The sequence below is a fragment of the Pieris brassicae genome, chromosome 2 (assembly GCF_905147105.1).
Source record: "Pieris brassicae chromosome 2, ilPieBrab1.1, whole genome shotgun sequence".
NCBI classification, from domain to species: Eukaryota; Metazoa; Arthropoda; class Insecta; order Lepidoptera; family Pieridae; genus Pieris; species Pieris brassicae.
The window spans coordinates 110145-133595 of record NC_059666.1 but is presented as its reverse complement, the minus strand read 5'-3'; the positions used below and the strand labels follow the sequence as shown (position 1 = coordinate 133595).

The 23451-nt window shown below is 34.7% G+C and overlaps 1 protein-coding gene across 1 annotated transcript; it reads right to left on the bottom strand.

Annotated features, from left to right (window-relative positions):
* Positions 1–320: 320 nt before the first annotated feature.
* LOC123720664 (paired box protein Pax-1) lies at positions 321–14648 on the bottom strand. The gene is made up of 5 exons (XM_045677367.1): positions 14266–14648; positions 3246–3402; positions 2881–3013; positions 1988–2230; positions 321–1705 (listed from the first exon to the last, which is right to left on the bottom strand). Exons 1-5 carry the CDS (start codon positions 14507–14509, stop codon positions 1619–1621), a joined length of 864 nt encoding a protein of 287 aa, XP_045533323.1. The 5' UTR covers positions 14510–14648; the 3' UTR covers positions 321–1618.
* Between the last annotated feature and the right edge of the window lie 8803 nt (positions 14649–23451).

The window sequence follows — 23451 nt, the reverse complement described above, 5'->3', positions numbered from 1 at the left end:
ATGGGCTTTAATATAAATCTTACTTTTGAATAAACCTGGAACTAGGTCTTACGAGTTTCACACGTAGGTAAACCGTAAGTTCTGGTACCTACTGTAGCTGGACGAAGATATACCATTCCGTCTTTTAATCCAAGGAAATTATTTCTTTATAGGTATATCATTCTTTAAGAATATCCTAGGCTAGTTACATTGTATAAAAATATTTAGATGATGGAGAAGAAAACTGTTTTTTTAAGATTACCAATCTCTCATTGTACTTTTTATTCAAGTTTGTTTTTGAACTTATAATTTTAATTGGTTTAAGGAAAAATATAAGATAATTTGTTTCTCAAATACTTTTATTCTCGAAATATAAGTACAACTTTATAATAATTAATAGAACTTACTTTATATGACACATAATACTTACCTAGAACTTATGTAATAAATGTTTAAACGTTTCTCTCAAGAAGATCTGTTATAACATTCATGGTGTGTGTAATAAATTAAAACAAATACAAACTTCTCTTTTCAGCGAATATTTCCTAGCCTAAAACCATAGGTAACAAAAAATATGTTTGTGTAAAATGAAGAAACTTAAAAATAATTTTATTTATCTTCAGATTCGTTGACCCTTTGACAGCTATTTACATGATTTAGGAATTTCTTCTAGTAAATTATAAAGTTAAATACAGCACAAATCGATATTAACTTATCATTACTTAAATATATTTGTTAAGTAACATTTCAGTATTTAAGTAGATTGACCATTTCCGAACCAATTCGACTTAGGGTCCTTCAAGAAATGAGCGTACCAATTCTTGAAAGGCCGGCAACGCACTTGCGAGCCTTCTGGCAATGTGAGTGTCCATGGGCGGCGGTATCGCTTCACATCAGGTGAGCCTCTTGCCCGTGTGCCTGCTATTACATAAAAAAATAAAAAAAATAACCGTTTTTTAAGGCCGTTGATTAAAACTTAGTAATAAATAGGTACATATTTACATTTCGCACCTTTCTGAGGTAAAATATTAACATACATACATACCGGATTATTATTTTGAACTCGAATATACATGTTTAATATTTAAAATACATTTTAACTTTTACATTCACATCTAAAAATAATTGCCGTTTTTTTAGAATATAATTTAACTTTGTATTATCTACTTATATCCTAACTTATCAAATTATTTATAATAGGTACACGCGAAACTGATAAAATTATTATTAGATTATTTACAATTAATTAATACTTGGTCAAAATGAACAAACGACTAAAATATATCTCTACCTTGTGTCATTTTCTCCGTTCACGACTACAAATCTCGAATGACATCGATGGTGTAGGATGTCAATCCAAATAGAAGAATATGCTCGTTATATTGCTGTTGTACCTTTGGTATATTCATTGTATTAATTCATTTAAAATTTGACGTCATCTCACATCCTTGTTGTGGGCAAATCTGCAGAATGACATTCTCGTTGGTAAATTAGGCATGTTAGATGCTGGAATGCTGTTTGCTGTCACTGATGTATTCACCGCCATATTCGTTTCGGTCATGTGAGACGGCGTCATGACTGTTGTAGCTGCTGGCCCTGCAATGAGGTTTGTGGTAGACAAGAACGGAGAGATTGGTGGTCATATGGCGTGGGCATGCGCCTGCGGCCCTGTCGGCTGGTGGGGATGGGGTAGGCCATGCGGCGCTCCTGTCGCGTGTTGACGACCCTGTATAATAAATATTTTTAGTTAAAAATGTTACTCTGTAAAGAGTTTTAGTTAATTTACCCCGATAGAAATGTTATTTGTAGCCTCCGAATGAAAACAAGCTTTTTTTGATTACTGATGACCTCCGAGCAACATATTATTTAAAAGTCAAGGTAAGAACAATCTTTCTACAATCTGTCTCCTATAAATGAAACCTTTGCAGTCTGCTGCAAATATCATGTCCTTAACTTGGTGTCGATTTTAGTAAATTACTTTTGATTTGATAGCTAAGCTCGTACTCACTTGTAGGTACATATAATAGTCGTAAGGCTGATGCAAAGGCCAGCATCTTTGCGGGGGCACGGGATAGAGAGGTGGAACGGGGTATAGGGCACCCCCAAGCTTGTTTCTTAAGATCCGGCTAATACTGGAGACGGAAGGCACGTTGTATTTATCACACACTCCATCCGCAAGTAATCTGTCCCTAATCTCCCAAGCGAATATTCCTGGATCTTTGGCTTTTAACTGCTTAATGTAGGATACCACCTAAAAATACATAAAACTGTAAAAAAAACTAAAAGAAATACGCAAATGCAACTCACTCGTATTTATTAGGTATACTCAATCATAATCTATGTATAAATACAGTGACGTACCTACCAAAAATAAAGTAGGTATCTGGAATACAAAATACTTGTAAACTAAGTATTTCAGATGCAAATAACTTTTTGGAATTGTATCTGAAATACTAGATATGAAATAAGTATGTTTTGAATTATTTTTATAGATAAAACACAATTAAAATATTTAACAGAACGTGTATTTTTTACATATAATTCGTGTTGATTGCGTAAACGTGACAGAATTATTATATTTTAAAGATGAATTGGGACTTAGATAAAAGCAGCCCTTCAAACAAATAAGTCGGCGGTGCGGCTAGTAAGTAGATCGAGAGGAATCGGAATGCATTTAAACCTTTGAATAAGAATCATCTTCTGACTTTGTTTAATTGGTATACGAGATACAAAATGTATTTAAAATAAAGTTTTATAGTTACAAGATGAAAATAAGTATTTTGTATTTGTATTTCAGATACTTGTATCTTAGCTAAGTTACATCTCTGTATTTATAGTAATAGTTTAATGCAATGTTACAATACAATTGTTTGTCAGCGTTAACATTTCAACCGATCTCACCTTAGGCGTCGTAACTCGAGGTTTGGAGCCTCCAATAGCCCCAGGCAAGATGGAGCCAGTCTCGTGGTACCGAGCTAGGATCTTTGACACACATCCGTGAGAAACTCGCAACTGTCGGCTTATATCACACGGCCTACAACAATGTCAACTTATTTATTAAGATTATTTTAGCAGTCGGCTAACGAAAACAATGGCAACGTCCAATTTCGTTAAAGACATATTCTTCCAGAATAACGTACTAAGTCGGTGTAGGTTAGGGTTTTTTGACTAATATTGTTTATTTATTATAAGTTCATTACAATTGAAACTAAAAAAACCTAGTTTAAATAGTATTTTAAGCCGTCAGTACTTTGTATAGTACCTACCTGATCCCTAACTGAGCAAGTTCTACAATCCTAAGGCGAACTGCGTTAGGTAAGGGTCGTCCGTTAACAAAAACGCCGCCCAGCTGGTTCACCTCACCGTACTGCTGGCCCCCAGCAGACCCCATTCCTGTGTTGCCCATCGCGGTTGCATTTGGATCTGTAAGAAATTGAATAAGACTTGAGGAGAAGATAAATTATTTAATTGTACTTCAACTAACGAAGACGATTTAAGTAAATCTATTTCAGTGATCAGTGACAGATGTCAGGCGACGTACGGAGGCGGCAATTTGTTGAACAAGACCGCGCCGACAGACCTGATGAATCGCTGATCGCTCCTCTATTTGTAATGTCGGAATAATTGTTGGGCGTCTTCACACCGCTTATCTTGAAATACTATTTGTTAATAAATTGTTTAGTTTGACGACAGTGTCTGCCAATATATTGGCCGCGCCTTCATCAAACGTTGAGGCTGTTCGCGGTCTATTTATATCTATCTCTCATTTTAATTTAAGGTAATTGTTTTGTTTAATGTTGGTTTTGTTTAATATTTGAATTATCTCTACGTGTATGTCATGTTTGCCTTTAAGTGCTTGTCACATTAAAACTTGTATTTTGTGTGTTTTTTTACCAATGTATCAGTGTGCCGAGCGTTGGCAAGCTTTTATCAATAAAATTAATAAGGCTCAATTTATTTCAGCGTATATGAGTGTATGTTAAGTAATTAATAATGTTTATTATTATTATGTTCATTTCAACTATTTATTATTATAAATTCCTAAGTATAATAGGGATGGATCAGGTAATGGTGTCGTTTGTATTTGAATAACAATATTCACACTTATTGGACATAGGTTAAAAATAATACTTTTGATTATACAAATTTTCTTCCACTTTCCAAACGTTTCCAGCGAAAGTTTAGAATGTTGGTAAACCGCACCTTGTAATGCAAAATCTCAATTAGTCGGAAAGGGTTAGGGTATGTTAAGTTTTATTTAGTTTGAAGTTTATTTTAGTTAAATGTATGTTCTTCTTTTGCTTCCCACTTTAATTAAATTGTTTTCATATTTCATACTACATAGTTTATTTATTTATAGCGTCTGTACACTGAAGATATCTCTATCTTCTGTCTCATTCACTAACTGACTTATATTATAACATTAAAAACCAACATTGCGTTAATTTTAATAAATTATCTATCAGGCAAATCATGTCCTGACAATAATGCACACAAATAATTAGAATAATGCTATTTCATTTACTCAAACTCAAACTCGCAATAACTTTATTCATATAGATATCCAAGTAAACTTATGAACGACAAGAACGTCAGAAAAGATGTTAAATTGATTCTAAATGATGATCGTGTAATTTACAAAAAGCTTTATTGATTAATTTACGCTTAACGTGAGATTTCACTTCATTCGGTGGGAATTATTATTAAAGTTTGTTGTAAAAACGAATAAAATTTCTATATAAGGAGTGGTTTATCTTCTGGAGCCTGGTTAGACGTATGCTAAGACTTGTTCTGTTTCGAGTATTATACTGGTGAACTTCACCATTTCTTTTAAAATCGTTTATATTTTTTGTGTATACAACAAGTCTGCAGCCTACAATAAAAGTCCATAATAAAATATTTAGAACGCTAGGCTTAATTGAACGGTCCTTAACTCATAGCTTCCATGTGTAAACTTATAGCAAGAAAAACTATTCGAACCTCAATTATTGAAGTTTGAAGGCATTTCGTAAATGCAACGATCTCACCTCATTTTATTGGCAACCTGATTACTGTGACTTAGTTGCGTTAATGTTGCCATAAAATAAGATCTACAATTATTCAGTCGACACTCCGTTTGCAACGTTAACGAGCAATGTCTACAATTTACACTTGCTGCTAAATTAGAAGCGGCCTATAAGCAAATGTATTAGACAGCTGGTGACTTCCGCAACTGCTTATTATTTTTTGATGAAAGTATTTTACGGTTCTCAGATCTGAGTAATCTGCTACTGCAGACACATAAATATGTTTTTAGAAACTGTGAATAATTTAAATAATCATCTATATCTATAAGATACTAAGACATGGCTTGGCATGATTCTTAGTAGTATTTAAGTAGTTTTAAAATACCTAAATAGGGATGCCAACTTACATACACCCTAACTTTGGAGGAAACAAGATGCCCAGGAGAAGGGGAAACGATTTAAAAGAAAAAAAAACACAACATTCTATTGAGCCTTGAATCGAAGCCTAAACCAAATATAAAAATAAATATTTAAATATAATACTCCAAGATCGAAATAACAGCAATTTCATAGTAATTAAATGTATTTTAATGCATATTTGAAAATTACTCTTCACCCAACAAAAACTTTAAAAGTTTTTAAACACTATTTACGAGCATTAAATGTTGACCTAGGGTCAAGGGGGGGCTACATTCTGTAGGAGTTAGCATCACTGAAGAATCAAAACTCAAATGAATTAAAAAATCTAATATTACAATTTTTTACAAATTTACCATTCGGAAAAAATCGATTGATAATTTGTATCCATGATAAAGTAGGTAAAGAAACTCAATGAAGAAGTTATTAACTTACTTATGGATAGTAATTATGTTGTTAGTACCTGCTTACCGGATCCACCGTTTTCCATTTTATATAATGTTGGCAATTATTGTTTCTAAAACGGACTACATACTCATTGTAGCAATAAACTAAGGCCTCCCGCGGCGGAGGCGCGGCGGGCTCTTTGATGATTTAGGGGCGTGGAACTCTAGTTCCGAGTGACACACGTGCACTACTGTGCGAAATGGGACAATAACGTTGTAGCTAACTCATAGTTTACTCATTTTATTAAAAATGTCAAAAGACAACACTAAATTAAACAAATCAAACAAACAGAGACAGTCTTCACGCTTATATTGTTCTTCTAATTTAACATCTGAACGAGAAATTTTGTAGGTACCCCGTAATAGACTAGCTATTTACTAATATTTAGTTCTGTACAAGTGCGCATGTTTGTCTCTGCTACTTTATATAATGATGTCACCCACCTGTACCTATTTGCGAACGTTGAATCGACATATCCTAAATAAAAATTGGAACATTATACATACTTATAACTTACTTTAATTTTGTGGTTACTATTAGTTACTAGTTGTGCTTCGACGAAATCAGAATGTTTATAAAAGCCCAATAAAACGAGGGGCTCGCGGCCATACTTGAGTGGGCGTATCTTTGGGCGGTAAGTCATAATTGTTTATGTAATTTTCTGATCTTAATATACCTTAGAAGTTGTCCATCTTTAGAATATTTTTACAAAAACACCTCTTCCTTATATATGTCAAGAGCAGTACAGCAGTCACACTTCGTTGTTCCAATATAATGGTGTGCAACTACTTAAAACATACTTAGCTATCAAATTCTGATAGGGATACACAATATCCATAAAGAATTGAACTATTTAGATCGTCTTCAAACACAATGTTAATTAAGATAAAATATCACTTTAACGTCTTATTATAGCAAACAGTGAAGGAAACTTACATCAAAAAGCGTAACCGTTCAAATTAAATATAATATTTTAGTGGCGTTTCAGAATGTTAATGAACCATCGATCCCTTTGTTCCGACGCAAACCGTGGTTGTTTAACATGAGCAGCGATATATTTGGAGTAATATAAAACCTCTGAAGTTGCGATTAATTCGGCGAAAACACCAGTAACTGTCAACGGTAAAACGTCAAAGAAACATCGTAAATTAAACTCAGAGAAAGATATTTCCCGCTTCGAAGTACGTCCCTCTCTAACTCGCTTTTGGAGGCATTGCGCGGTCTCTCTCTCGAACCAATTAGTATTCAAAGAAACCGATTCAAAAAGACTAGAATGAATGCCTAGTGATGTAGTTTCAGTGTATGTCGATAGCGTGACGATTCTAAGAGACAGAAATTAAGAATTACATAAGAATTGCACAATTACATCTCGTCAGATCTCGAGTAGTTTTCGAAAATCCAATTGTTGAAAGCGAACAACTGAAACACGATAAAAATGGCTTAACACATCTTGTGTTGGTGACGTTAATTTAGATACGACATTATTTAAAAAAAAATATCTCGCAGTAACACGTGAAGGACTTTTAGCTACTCTCAGAGCTTTAATAACATCGGCACGTAATTTTAAATGCTCTGCAATAATTAAAAACTTGGTTTTCTGTTGCGGCGTCTCATTACCAGCAGTGGGAGCGTCTATCTGGTTGATACCAACTTTCTGATACTACTGCCGCTTAATCCCGTTAGTGGTATAGGAGCTCGTCATGTTACGCTTCAGGATTGATCTCAAAAAAGGGCATAACATCTCGCGCAACCGGGATCTGCATTCCCTACAATGTCAGACAAGATTATCCTTTTCATTGACCAAATATTAGGACCAACACGCTAAGTAATTTTGCAGTTAATTACAAAAAAGTATCGACAAAGCTCCAACAACACTGTAAGTAATTCATAAATTATCAATTTAACACTTTCAGATTTTTATTTCAGAGAAAACAGCATGAAAAAGTTTCATATTTACATTCATTTTCTTGGCGTTAACGATATTTAACGGAGCTGTTATTATTTATTACAGAAAACAAACTTGAAAGAATTCCTCGCTGTTAACATTGCGTGTTATTAAAAATTATTGACAAATATTTTATGTGAATTGGCAGACTACAGCGGCATGCATTCGTATTAAGTAGGTATTGCTGAAGTTTTTATATTCTATTTACATAAGAATCATTCCGTTAATTCAAAATACAATTAATGTGCAGCTCGAGTATTGGTATAAATAGTAATAGGAGGCCACGTCCTTGTTAGCGTTATCGAGACATTCAGCAGTTTACGAGCGGTTTTACGAGGCCCGCTGCCCGCGACCAATCGTTGCGCGTTAATCAACTTTCTATTACAGATGTAATGCTGACGTGTCGCTAGTGCTACGCTCTCCATAACTTATGCATATTACATTATTAGAAATATACTATCAACGTCAATCTATCTTTTAATGTCACAACCCGCCCTCATGATTGCCTTCTGCTTTCAGTTAAATGGAAAACCCTGACGTTCATCTCATAAAATTTCTCATTCACAGCAATTCATGAAACTGTTTAAAGGATAATTGTTTAACTTGTATTTATTATTATTGAAATTATAATACATGCAATGATGTATTAGCGTTTATACTATTATGTCCTATATACCTATGAGTACGTTTCTTGGCTCAGTATCCTATGTCGTGAAATTTTATGAGGACAGAAGCGACAGTCCCGATGGTCGGTAGCTGTTTGTTTTGCGGTTCGTTTGTCGGCTGCGTCTCGCCGTGTGTGGGCCCTTGAAACTATTGTCACGTGACTTCCGCGCCTAGTTCTCTGACAATAGAGACGTATTCCTGTCGAAATCTCCCTCGTCACTCGGGCTAAACGATTAGTACAGAAGCCAGAAGCGTAAGGTCGAGTTAAAGTACCTACTGGTCAAGAACGTACCTATCTCCGAGTGCCTTTATCTTTTTGGTTTTATTGATAATTTCAATAAGTAATTATTTCTTTATTAGATACTTATTTATGGGAATAAAACTGCACTGTTTTACGAAAAGAGGTTATATAGATATTATTTGTTGTTCCCTTAGTACTTATTTCGTTTCAAGTGAGCGTATCGTTACTTTTTTTCAGTGAGGAAGTTCTCTATCTCAAAGTGTAGTTATACGATTATTTTGTATATGTATATATGTAATACAAATGAGAAAGTAATTACTCAAATGTTATCCAAAGTGCAGTGTTTCAAAAATAGACAACTATTTCGAAAAGCAAAATATTTTGTACACATTGCATAAATTAGGATAAATGAATGCGAATGAGAAATGATCTAGATTCCTGCGCGTGACACGCCAGCTGCCCTCTTACCCCCAAACGGTTGTCGCCTGTCAAGGTGACATTATTTACGGACCACTAATTATTATCGATACCTATTAACCTCAGCATGTGCTTGCTGTTCAGGCGGACAAGGACTGTCGTGACATATCGAATATAATTTTATAAGACATCTTCAGTCACCGACTTAGATAATGTATTTGTATATGATGTATCATTTGATTATTTAATGATATCAATTAATAAGCCCTGCCCTTAGAAAAGTTTCGATATAATGCTGTTATGTATAGGTGTTTTATAACAGTCCTCATGTTTATCGGTTATCTTCTCTTAATGAGGTTTAAGATTTTATTTAGATTTAGTTTTTGATGTTTCGTTTTGCTGTTTTGCCTATATTTGTTTACAATGCAGGCCGCTTCTCGCGACATGCCGCATACATACATATTTATATAGAGACATAAATATTTATTGAAATTGGTTCAGCGGATCGATATATGTACTCAGTTTTAATAACAATAACTACGAGTAAGATAGCTTAAATATATATCAATATTATAAGATTTTTTTAATCGACGATGACTAAAATGTTTAATGAAATATAATACTTATTACATTAGTGCGTGCTACGCCTAACACGAAGAAATGCAACGTGGCCGTGGTCGTAGGACCAATTTGTTAGTTCGAGTTTACTTTTATGGGGGAGCGATTTGGATTGTGACGATATTTATAGATTCGCGGCGATTACGTACAGAGCTGCGTTCCTATGTAGTAGGCGATGGACCTATGTCCAAAAGATATTTTACCAGGATCAGATAAAACATGAACGGAAAATCTCAGCGTGGCTCAAATACTTGACATGCTTAGGAAAGAAGAGAACAAACAAGTGCGTAATTGGAAGAGGTCATCGGGTTATAAATAATGTGGTCGGTAGCTGTTTGCGGCCATTATAATGTTGACTCGGGCTCGAGCGCTAATGCGTGCGCAAACATTGCGCTCCAAGCTGCGCCCGCGCACGTCGCGCGACTAACTTAGAGGATCCTAGAAAAACTTTTACACTAAATACTTATTAACTAAGCTTCAGGGAACTTATTCATAATTTGGTTTTCATTATAATTTGCTGTAGACATTGGCGGATCGGTTTTGTGGCCTTGTGCTTTAAGTTCCATAATTTTGATAAAATACGTGACAAATAATGCGGTGTGGCCAGTGTTTGTCGATAAATTCGGTTTCGGTAGCGTTTGCCATGCTCTTTGGAAAAACAAACGGACGTCTCGGCGCGTCGTCAACGGCGCTTAAAAAAACAAAAAGTAGGTACTTATCTGTTTAAAGGTCTCATGCGATAAGTTTTAACTAGTCGACGGTTAATTACATTTCTCACAGTTTTTTCTCGTCGAGTGAAATTCTGATCGGCTGCGTATCACGGACATTGTTTACGGACTTTGTTATTGACCTATTATATATAGGCAAGCTTTTTAATAAGGTATCCATAATACCGTGTAGTGGGAATAATTACATTATAATTTTATGAATAACCCAAAAACATTTGTAAACAAATACAACGGCTAGGAATTTAAGGAGCCAGACGATAATAAAAACAAATCGAACCTACCTACATAAAGCGAATCGCAAACATGGAAATATTGAAATCGGCGACGGTAATATGTAACAAAATACTGCGTCTTACTGTTCCAAGCGATTGTCGTCTTTAGTGTAAGTTAATAGAGACCATATTTTGTCTTGTATTATAGTTTAGGGATAAAAATCAAACTAAACAGAGTCCCTCAAACATTGGCTCTTTAAATACAGCTAATTGACAGGAAATTGTAACATTATTCTTTGTTTAACTTTGTATTTAGTTCTGGCGACTAGGGATTTTATGATTACAAATGACTTATGCATACGAAATATTATGTCTTAATGCATACATGATAATCATTAAATCTTACATTAAGGTCACAAAACTCATAACTGATATAAAACATCCAGCTCAGAAAAGGGCGACTTACTTCGGAAATTCTAATCTTTTAAAAATGCATCCAACGCAGCAGCAAGCTACTCCTGCTAGTTGACATCAAGGTTACGGCCAACTAACAAAGAATCTCACGTTTAAATATTTTATTCTTATATATCAGTAATTACTAAGTTAAAGAGACGCAGTTATAAGATAACCAAGGCTCGATGAAGGCACTATTTGCCGAGCGACCGTCAGCTCCTGTAAGCACTCCGCAAACAAACGCGACACAAACACACTGTTTGTGCTTTCTTATTCATAACTCGACTCCTGCTGGCATTTCAATGCATTTGCTGACAAATATTTTAAATATATTGAGGATGTATTTTCCAAATCAAAATGCGCAACGGAAAACAACAAAGTTGATCGGAATGCGTGTTAGTATCTACAATGTTTATGTTGATAATCAAATCATCAAATTATATTGATTACGGAAATTGTGTAAGTCAATCAAACTCGAGACAAATGCACTTACGGATCTTTGGCACAATAGATTCTCGTAACACTGTGATGTGTGTCCGGCAGAAGGCTGATAGCCTACTTGTCAACAAATAATATTGACCAAGGAAACAGCTGGAACAGATATCTGTAATGCTATTTGTTTTTTATTTATTTATTTTCTATAAAATGGATTGTATACTACCTACTGAAGAGATATATATTTCACATGAACAACAGTTAAAAATTAAACATTCGTACATATACATTTTAGCATTAGGTATGACGGAGCTAATTAAGCGAGTGGCTCGTGCGCTGACGTTGCCACGGATAACCTCAGATAACTTTGATATTACGTTCATAACATTATAATTCAGCTTTTATATTAATAAATAAAATCGAGTTTATTTATTAGGTTTATTGTGGTCTCATCTCAAAATTCAGTATAAAGGATATCGTGTCTATTCTTAAACTCCGGAAAGCAATAGAAACAAAAGATATCGTTAAAAATCTTATCTTGTGACAATTTGATGGTGATAATGTTTAGATAATATTACTATTAAATAGTAATATTATCATTAAATTCCTTTAGGTTTTTTTTATTCCATTAAAATCTCAATTCCTACGAGCGTCAAAGGACCATGACGTTAATACCTATCGATAAAAAGGCCAAGATGCGATAACTCCGCGTCGTGGGTCATAGGAGTGATGTCCATTCATACATGGAGATCTCGACCGTAAAATTTTACTGATATTCGTTATTTATAATATATATTTTGTACTTTAGACATACATAGGGTTTCTCCACAGGACCGTGTATTTTTTTTTCCATAGAACATAATAGGTACATGAAGCTATGTTCCGTTTTGGACTAAATAAAATATAGACAGTAATTTGCGCAATATATTTTAGTTATTATACATTACTGCCTTCGCAGAGAAACTTCGGTTGATTCAAACCCGTTATTGGATGCTCCTACTCCTTATGCATGATGAGAGCTATGGAAAATGTAATGAACTTGGGCGTTTCTTGTTTTCATGCAAGCGCTAAATCGACTTATAGGCATTAGTAAATAATAATTATTTAGAGACAACCGCATACCGACACAATTTGTAATCAATTTTGCCAACGCTTAACTGGCAATTTAAAATAATTTATCACGTAACGTAAACAATCAATTAACTATGTATGTTGATTTATCGGTACATTTATTACCTGTTTTAGTTAAAATTGTAATTCAAACGAAACGCAGTGCTGCATTATCGCGGGTCAGCGGACGGGTTATCTAGGCGATAACTTGCGCGTCACCACCTACTGACGCTAATCACTTGGAAATTTAGCCTTTTTTAAGTCATATTAAATAGTATTGCGATGAGGACGAGGGAGGTACGAAGAAGTAGACAGACCGAAAGTACGGCAGTAAGGCAAGTTTTTGTAGCAAACGGGAATAAATGGATGGAATGGATTTCTTATTTATTATAATCTATATTATGCCTATACATATATATAATACTACCCATAACTTACTTTTCACATGGCAATACCTATGTCTTTTCGCTGTGTAGGTATGTCAGAACGGTATGTCAGTTAACAGGAGCTTTGGAGTATTCTCTGATAGTTCAAAAACTTAGTCCGAAATTCTATTTTTACCACCAAACAAGCCCTGTCGCCTATTTTGCTGCTATCTCATCCCATTGGACAGATTTTGCGTGATGGGAGAAGGCGTAGTTGGCGCAGGAAATAATCTAAAGTCGACTCCAGCGCATCTTTTATCTCATCGGGCCAACTAATAGTCTTATCTTCCGAAATCTTCAAAATAATTAATGAACACACAGACAAGAAACGTAGGTATAATAATACACGTCCCGAACTCCTAAACCATCAAATTTAGCTAAATATTGTTATAATTTTATCTATAAAACGAAACGTAGCCGATAAGATACCTCTATATTTCGAAGAAAACCAAAATTAGTCTGTAAAATCTCACCGCGGTGTTGAACACTTTAAGGCTACCTAATCTTAATATTATTCAAGTCTAAGATGCGTAAACAAACACAACTTTTATGTGTAAAATTCAATTAATAAGACGATGGTTAGAAACTTGAATACTATCCTGAAGCAACATTCTCATATTTTGATAACAAACAAATAACTTATTGTTACTGCAGGCTGTGTTACTGAACATTTCTTATCCGCGATGTAATGCCGGTGCTTCTCTAGGTCAGTCGTGAAGAAGTAGAATTAATTAAAAAATATACCTAAGTTAAAAATAGTTATGTTTTGTACATCAAACTATACATTCCTTCCTCCATGGGCTTAAGGAAGTGCCTGATGTATGATAAAATAGAGTAGATAGTTATGCCGTGTTATTTACACTATACGGGACATGCATACTTCAATTATGGGGCCTACGCCCCACTTCGAGAACCTAAAATCTATCAGAATACAATTTATAATAAATTGTATTTTATTATTTTATTACAGATGAAAACTGTGGGAAAGGGATTAAAGTATTCGGGTTTGTTTTAGTTTTATATTTATTATTAAGAATATTTTAGATATGTACCTACTCTATATTTGTGAGTTATGAATTGAAAATGAGACATTTTGTCTCAGCCCCGATTTTCTCGAAGATCTGGGTATAATAAGATATATTACTAAGACTAAGTATTTGTCTCACCGGCATCCATAGCATATCCTGCAGCGGCGGCTGCTGCGTGCAGGGCGCCGTATTCTTTACTGTCCATGCCGCCCAGCATCATGTCACCACACACACACTCACGATCCACCACCATGCGTCCAACACCCGCGGTGCGTGCCTTGCGACTGAGTCCACGTCGCGCTCGCCTGCGCACGCGCACCCTACACGCCCACACACCCATTGGATACCAACCGCCAATCGCACCGCTCCATTTCCAACGCATAGGAATATCACCTTCTATATGAAGCGGAATCCATTCCTCAAACTCGTGCGCGGACTTTAAACTTTAGACAAAGACAATAAGGTTTCAATTTGTTTGCGTATCATCTCGGATACCGTGACTGTTTGTTGGTTTGGTTGGCTGCGACTGAGCGGAGGGGCATGTAGGTGTGCATAGTGTTATGTACGGTGTAAGTGAATTGTAATTGATATTTTATGTTACTTAATAATTATGTTAACACTTTATGGCTTTGATAAGGGAATGGATAAATTAAATTAAATGTTTTTTCGTTTCAATCGAAGATTGTTTATCCACATGACGCTTTGATTCGGGTGAAAACATGTACGTACTACAAAAATGACAAGAGATTCATGTTTATATATTATAAGTCGATGCTACTAGGTGAATGCGAAATATTAATTAAAACAATTCAGAAGCTCGGTCGGCGCGCGTTTGTGTCTGCGCCGCGATTTGCATGATTTAATAAAGAGTAATTTGTGCCGTGTGCGCGGCAAACTCAAACACAACTTTTTGTAAACATATTTGTGGTAATTAACAGAGGTTTTTACAAGTTGACACGTATCGCAAGTATTTGTCGTAATTAAAAGAAATGGCTTACTTTTTGCCGCTGTTACAGCTTTATTGGTTCCGTCGGGCGTAGGTAGGTACCTACGCAAGTCGCAATGATTTTTTTTACTGTGCTATAAAATTGGGATAAAAACAATTCACGTAATGAAGAAACATAAACATACAATAAAAGTAATAATAGTGCCGTCCCGATCATTACATATCATGTTCAGTAGTAAGTAGTAGTAAGTAGGTATTTATTTAGTTTAGGGCTGGAAATTGGTTTCAATTGTTTCAACACACACCTATATTATTTACAGCTATTATTACAAATTGAATAACTTTATTATTAGCACACAAATATACAGTGTTCACAATATTCTTAACCTACATAGTAATAAATAGAAAATTAAAGCAAATTTAAAAAGTTTGGTCCCTGTGGCTGCATTTGCAGGTTGCATTTCTTTGCTGTATTGCATTACTTATTCATTCAGCGACACGGCACATGGCGAGACTTTTTAAATTTTGCTTTAATTTTCTATTTATCCATTTTTAATTGTTATTTTTTATATTCAAATAAGATTGATTTGGGTGCCATGGAGCCGTAGGTTTTTTTAGCAGGACAAAGTAGTGTTAGAGTTAAGGGTTATGAGAGGAAGAGAGAGCCCTTAGAAAAAACACTTGGGTAGTTATATATGGGTATGCCTTTGAGCTTTTGAATATTTCGCCTATATCTGCTGCCTTCAACCTCCAACTGCGTGGAATTAGGTCAACTCAGTGTCAGCTACAGGTTTATCAAAATCCTCTGATTGTTGAAATGTCGTTAAATTTGAGTCAAGCTAACGTTATTCCAATTTTTTTTGAAAGTTAGTTCACAACGTTAGTTAACAATAGATAGAATTAGTTATTAGTTGGAATTAAAATTGGCACCTACTCTCTGAAAATAAACGTAACAAAATTATCAATAATGTGGTCGTTTGTAAATGTTTAGTGTAAATAAAATGCAGATTTTTGTTTAAGGTTTCAGGGATGTCACAAAAAGAGCCATTTCAAAATTATAATGAAATAATTAACTTAGTTTATATATCATTTTGCGTGTTCACCAACCATCTTGTTCTTGGACTCAAATGTTTCGACTGTTTTAGATTGTTCGATTAAGAAAAATAAAAATAGCTACACAGATACTTATGTACACGATCGTGAAGGTACAGACTTAATACGAAAAGTAGATTTCTCAGATGGCCGCCGTGTGTAATTGGATAGTATAAGTCACACATCAGTCACATGTCAAAATGACAGTTGCAGCGCGGTGCTTAGGCATACATTTTACCAATGTATAGGTAGAGAACTCAATAGTGACAGATGGATCTACATTGAACAACTTGAACCTAATTTACTATTACCTTTCGGCAAGAAACGTAATATTGACCAGAGGCAGCACCGATATTCGGGAGTAGGTAGCCCTGAATGGTGTTGTCAGGCGTGAGCGTGGGCAGTGGTAAGGGCAGCGCAATAAACCTGTGCATTGTGGTCAGGCTCCGTGGAAAACGTCGCATTGTGCGCGACCATTGTTCTGTTATCTCACATTTATTGCCCAACATTAATACACGTACGAATTCGATGGTTGCCTGCAATGCAGAGTTTTTAATTTTTACAAAATTACTTACAAAATTAGTTTCAATCTACTGGCGTAGTTTTTATCTGATATTATTACAACTAGAGAATTTAAATTGTAACAATAATTTTAATTTGTTTGAAACTACTCGAAATAAGTGTACTTCAACAAATAGTAGATTAATAATCATAATTATTATACCTATTTTATAAATCATTAAACCAAATAAATTCACTCACTACTTTCGCTCGGGACCAAATTTTAGTACGTTTATGGTCATCTTAGGAAGTAAGATGGCGCACTAACAAAGAATTAATATATTTTAACCGAAATGTGTGGTTTAGTCGGAAACTGAGCTACGCCATCAGTAGTGTCTTCATAATAAGTAGAATGCAAGGTTTTATAAATACTTACTAGCTACTCATCTATTCAAATAGCTCTGCACCAGTCTTCAGCAGTAGCTCATACCTAACTCAATCTATTCGATCTTCTACGTAGATACAAGGATGTGGTGAACTTACAGCAAGCAATCACCTCTATATAATTAGCCAACTTATTTGTTCCCTAGTCCGCCCTATAAATACAGCTGAGACGTCCTGCCTCTGATCTCTGCGGCGGGCGTCACGCTCCACCGCCAGCCCTTCTGTTCCCCTTTCCCCTCGTATATTACAATCAAACATCAACTTTATTTACATGAAAATACACGCTAGAGTACAGTAAACTTGGTTTTAACACTGCCAAAGACACAAGGCAATTTAGACTTTAAGCCATTGAATGAATGAAGCTGATTGCGTGCTCCTCACAGTCTGATTTCAAAATATTCTAAGCAGAGAATCGATACGCTATTGTGTACTTTATAACGTTTGAATGAAACTGAAATTGTCGTGCAGTTACCGAAAAGGGTAAAAGACAGCGGAAGTTGATCGTATCTTTAATTAGCTTCTGTAATTAAGTTAAATTTTTGCCATAATTAGATAAATAATGCGCAGACGGCAGACCAAAAGCAACTTTTATTAAATAAGTTACATTAAAGGAACGTGGATTTTCATTCTTTTGGGGCGTAATATAAGGTATTTTGTTTGGCAAATGTGGGTACGCTAGGCGCAAAATATTTTTCTTTTGAATGAAACGGTAAATAGTAAGATTATGGTTTTTTAAATTATTTATCGATGTTTGAAAATATCAGGAGCTAACAAGAGACATAAAAGGCGAACCTGGTATCCCCCTAAAACTGTGTTTGGTGCAAAAGAGTGAGACAATTAAAGGGAGTGTTTGTACCTCATGAGTATAATGTAAGCTACACTAGCTCGGAGTAGTCCCTGTCAGAGTGACAGCGGCTGGTGTCGATATCAAAAGACGCCGCTTCCCACAACTGATAGTGTCGTGTTAATGACATTGATATCGATTATTTCTATTTATTAATTATTTGTTATTTATACCTCTAGTACCCAATGTGCGTCCAACGAATAATTTAATTCAATTCAAAATCATTTATTTATACAGTTAACACAATGTAAAGGTACTTATGAACGTCAAAAACAGAAATTTATGTGAAATGCGTCTAAATTTACATTTACTGCCAGTTCTCAAATCAAGGGCGTAGATCGGAAGAGAAGAACTGGCAATAAACTCTCCGCCACTCTTTTTAATCGCCAAGTTCTTTGTGTTTCATAATGTTTGTAAGGAGCTGCAACCATTGCATCATGCTCCACATGAATTCTAAAGTAATTAATATAAGTACAATAAATTAAAAACAAATATAACAAAACATATACAATAATGTCCAGATTTCATCCAGTAGAAAGATTGTGGTGATATGTTATTTTTAATGATAAATTTATTTGTTTGTTCCTTCTTAGTAGTGTTCAGAGTCGAGAGTTTGAGTCTGAGGATTTAACCAACCACTAATGTTGTTGTTCACGAACATTTATTATCGAATCCGTAGTTCCCCTCTCTATTGGGTCATGTCGCGTATAGCACGATATTACACAAATAAATAGTGTATGTCACATATGCTCCTGATTAACTCACGGCGCCGTATCATTGTATGTCTGTCTGTCACGAAACACGATCTGTATATGTAACCTATTAAAATACTCAGCCTTTCCGAGCGGCGTTTAAAAATGTGAGCCGGAATTTTGTTAAAGTGTCTTCCACCCGTTACAAAAAGTCACAAAAAATAAAGATTTGAACAATAATCAAAATTCTTAGCAACGTCAGCGCCAGTTTTGTGGTCCACCTATCATCACTATATTGTTAGTTGAAAAAATGTTAGCAAATAGGTATTTAAGCAACGTCCACGTCTACATTATTTATCTGACCAACTTCACAGTTCACCGTAATGCTCACTTAGATGTGCTTGTTTGTGTTGACGTCCATGAGTCGGGTTGATTCTCTCCTGCTATATATAAACACGATGTTTTTATATATTAATGAAGACGCAATACAAACAAGTAATAATACCAAAGTTAATCAAGAAGATTTTAAAGTTAAATTACATATAAAAGATAATGCTTTGCTACACTTTCAATTACATAAAATGTTGCCATGTTTATTTAGTCTAATAGCTGGAATGATAAAATGAGCATTATAATAAATTGTTTAATTTCAGCATCGGAACGTAGAGCGTGGTTATTGATGTTAAATATAAAGCTGGCGTGACACTGCGCGCGCCAGTGAAGCGCGACGTGGCGCGACGACGCGCGCCCGACGCAGCTCGCGCATCGCTTCAAGGAAACTCGCTTTCATCTCTTTCCAACTGCCACTCAAACAAAAATAGCAGCTCAGCTGTCCATTATCTAATTAACGTTCACATGTAACTAGATTATAAGGTTTTCGTGTTCAAGACTGTTCGCGACAGAGAAGTCACTCATTTTAAATCTTACTTAGTTGTGATTACCGTAAGTTGCGGCTTACTCAATCGGTTTTTGTAATGCCTTAATTTAAATTATTTGCGCTGCACTTCATGTATTCACAACAATACAAATTTTAAGCTTTTATTGGCTGAATATTTTGTATAACACATATGTATAACATTAAAGTAATAACCTCACTGAAATAATCCTAATGGGAACACATAAATCAAACAGTTATAAATTATAATACAATTTATTAAATTGTAATTATTTGCTAGCACGTACAAATCATATCAATTAAAACGGCCATTAAATCTTCAACGAGGTGCAATGAACGTAAAGTTGCGTGATTGGATGCCCGTCGCCTCGGCCGGATGAAGCGCGTCGCGGCGTGTCGCTAGTCTCGCTACACCTTGTTGCGCTACATGTTGCGTACCTGAACGCAAACGCAATGATGCCTTAATCGACAACTTTCTGGCTGTTATTGTCTGAGAACAAAAAGTTAAGTCGAAGATACAATAGTTAGTAGATAGTTTTTTCATAATATAGTCACAATAAAGACGTTTAAAGTTATTTAATAATACACCAGTCTCTGGAGGTACCTAACAAAATAAATAATCAAAGCATTTTGGAATGATTCGAACCGTAACGGAGCTAATTACGTCTCGTAGCGGTCCACTACGACTTTTGAGCTACACGTATAGTAATATTTTATAATATACTGAATGAGCAATTTACAGGATTAACAATACAAATTAATATTAGTGCCTTGTTGCTTTAGAAACTACCATGCAACTATAATCTATTCACCTTGGCTATGTGAATATTACCTCTAAGTTTTTATTTCTAAAACATTGTTTCTGCTCAATTTCAAATGCTGAATTATATAAAAACTTTTTCATAAAGAAATTAAGAGCTATTCGCGGCAGAGTTGTAATTAATGAGGCAGTCAACTATTTAACACTTGTTTATTTATTTGTAATCCCATGCTGTTCCGCTACCTACTTCTCAATCTGACAGCTCAGCAAACAGACGAACAAAATGGTGGTTGTTTTTGGCGGCAAACAGATGAAATGGCAACGGCGTAGCAGTTCGGATCGTAACTCGACTTCTTGATATATCGTTGAATTTTAATGGGACGTGCAACGAATTAATTTTATTGTTGTCATAATACGAGATTTGTAATAACGCTTTTTTTTATTATTTTGAATAACTTTCTAAGAGGGTACAGTATTCATCCCTGTAGTATTTATAAAGCCTTCAAATGGTTTGGAACTAGAGATATGCCCAGAAATGTAGTTTTTTTTTAATGTTACATGGGGCAGAAGGCTCATTTGAGCTCTTAAAACAATCCAGTTGACATGACATGATGAGTTTGGGTTAGCATATCTTTCGGACCATAACCTATAAACTGAAACGTATTCGAATCGCAAGACCGATCTAAAGAACGATAACGTATATTATATATAATATTATGCTACATTTTAATACACGGAATGGTCGTTGAAAAAGTCGCAGTGGACTTGGGTAAAATACACGAAATCAACGCCGGCTGAAGCTGGTTTTAAATTAAAAAGTGATATTGTTGGAAAAAGGGTTCAATTTTGTTTGTTATAGGTACTATCTAAACACCTAATTAATGAATTGCATATTATTAAACATTGTTTGTGGAATTGGATGTAGGTACACTGAAGTCTTCAACGAATCAAAGTCGTTGATTTATAGCAAATTATAAACTCGACATCTTCGAAGTCGCTAGAAGGGGATTGACGTCTTTATTCTTATCTCCGTCGATTTTTTTTATATTCACACTTCCTACAATCAAAATTAACCCTAAATAAAACTCTTCAATATCCGTTATATAAAAATTACCTTGAAAGTTTACTGTATACAGTTACATATTACAGTTATTTTTACTATATGAACTACTTTTAATTCAAATATTGAATTTATAAGCTCTAAAATATTAATTGGATCTAACTTTTTAAGAATCGTTTATGGTTTGAAGGCGAAACAGGCAAATTTATTTAACGTCTATACAAAAAGTTCATTGCAATGATATCAAAATATTATTTGATTAGAATTTTTTGTAATACTTACCTACATGTAGGTATAATTTGAATATATTTACACGTTTAATGAGTTAATATAAAGCTCAGTTCGTTTGCATCAGAAGCGATTCATTCTTTTGAAGTCAGAACATCAATAACATGAATAGCGTAACGGAGGGATGCGAGAGGAGGAACGAAAATGCACTCACCAATTATATGTGTACAAACAGTGAGCACTGCCTATATACAGTCATCAACAAATCCAATTTTTTTTTATACTGAGAAACGCTAAAGTCACCTGAGGTCTTAACAAATGTGTATAATTTTAGGTCTTTAGTAAAAAAAAATTATTTAATTTTATTTATTACCTATTTTGAGTGATCGACCTAACTTAAAGAGTGTACCTAAATAGGAACAACATATCTGTTACTAAATATTAGTTTTTTCGAGATTCAAATGTTTAAATTATGAAATGAAAACACGTTTAATCTGGTTAAGTGAATTGAGCACGGTTATAATATTAAATACATTTTCGTCACGCGATTTATGAACCCTTCTGTACATAATGGTACTTATTTGTTCGGTGTGTAACACGTCAGCCATTTTTCATAGCACGGCTGAACGGTTGGTCGCCAGCGAACGAATTTAGACGGAGACATTTCAGCTAATTGCTTTTTTACCTCCGGCCCGACCTAAATAAGGAATTACGCTTGATCTACCGGGCATTGTTTATTGTTCGTTCAATCACGTCACAGGATTTTAAGATCATAATATGCTTGCTACCTTATGATTTTTTTTTCAAAATTAAAGAAAAAATACTTATGTGTACTACAATCCAAAAACATATTTTATTTTATTTAGATTTTTATTTTTACTAATAGGTTAGTAGGTAATATACATGAGAACATAACACGATACATTTACGCAACGCCATAACCTAGGGCATTATATAATGTGTATCCTTGGTCCTATTTTCAGAAAAAATCTATAAATGGATATTTGGACAGAACTGAAAAAGAAGACATGTAAATAATCATCTAACTACGTAACCATTGTATTAAGGACTTTCCGTGGCATGGGCAATGGGTAAACAAGTCTTCGATATAAAAAAATCTACATAAATTTTCTGTAGGTCTTTCCAGTCTTCTACTTTTTTCGTCATTAAGTTTTAACGTTCACAATACTAGGTTAATTGCCAGGGGGCCTACCATAAGCTCTTATTGCTACTCTATTGACATGCTAAAACTGACAACTGACCTGCTTCGCATACCACGCCGTATATACCATTGAATATAGGTCCAGGCCACTTCAGAGGTAATCAGATTTCGTTCATTCAATTTGTATGAAAATTTGTACCACGACCTCGCGACCAAATCTTAATTTGACCCATTAGTGACCAAACCATAGCAAAAGAAGCGATTCTATAATAGTGATTATTAAGAAATCAACTGAGATAAGAATATAGACGACAATCCCCGTCTACTGATTAATGATTCGTTTAAGATTTCAGTGACCCTACTCACAATTGCAAAATCTATGTATTATAATATTCAATGAATGAATTATGTGTAAAGATAGTATAACAAAAACAATAAAACATTTTTAACAAAAATATAAATTTTTTAATTTGATTTCTCGTACGTAGTCGGTCCCAAAGTTCTGTCATAAAAGATAAATGATAAAAACAAAAGTACTGATCAGATAAAGTTATTCGAAATGACCTCCGTTATTTTTAATACAGGCCCTTAAGCATCACGGCTAGTCGTCTACCGCAGCACTCACCATATTTATATCGATTTCAGTGACTGGTTTTTTTAAAGATGACTTCAGACTCTTCAAATTTTTAGGGGGTTGTCA

What these genes read in the sequence shown, in the direction of transcription:
- LOC123720664 (XM_045677367.1), bottom strand. Translation starts at nt 14,509, where the DNA reads ATGCGTTGGAAATGGAGCGGTGCGATTGGCGGTTGGTATCCAATGGGT. An exon ending in AGGATATGCTATGGATGCCG is followed by an intron (nt 3,403 to 14,265) that starts GTGAGACAAATA and finishes AATTTCTTACAG; the next exon opens with ATCCAAATGCAACCGCGATG. An exon ending in CTTGCTCAGTTAGGGATCAG is followed by an intron (nt 3,014 to 3,245) that starts GTAGGTACTATA and finishes ACATTGTTGTAG; the next exon opens with GCCGTGTGATATAAGCCGAC.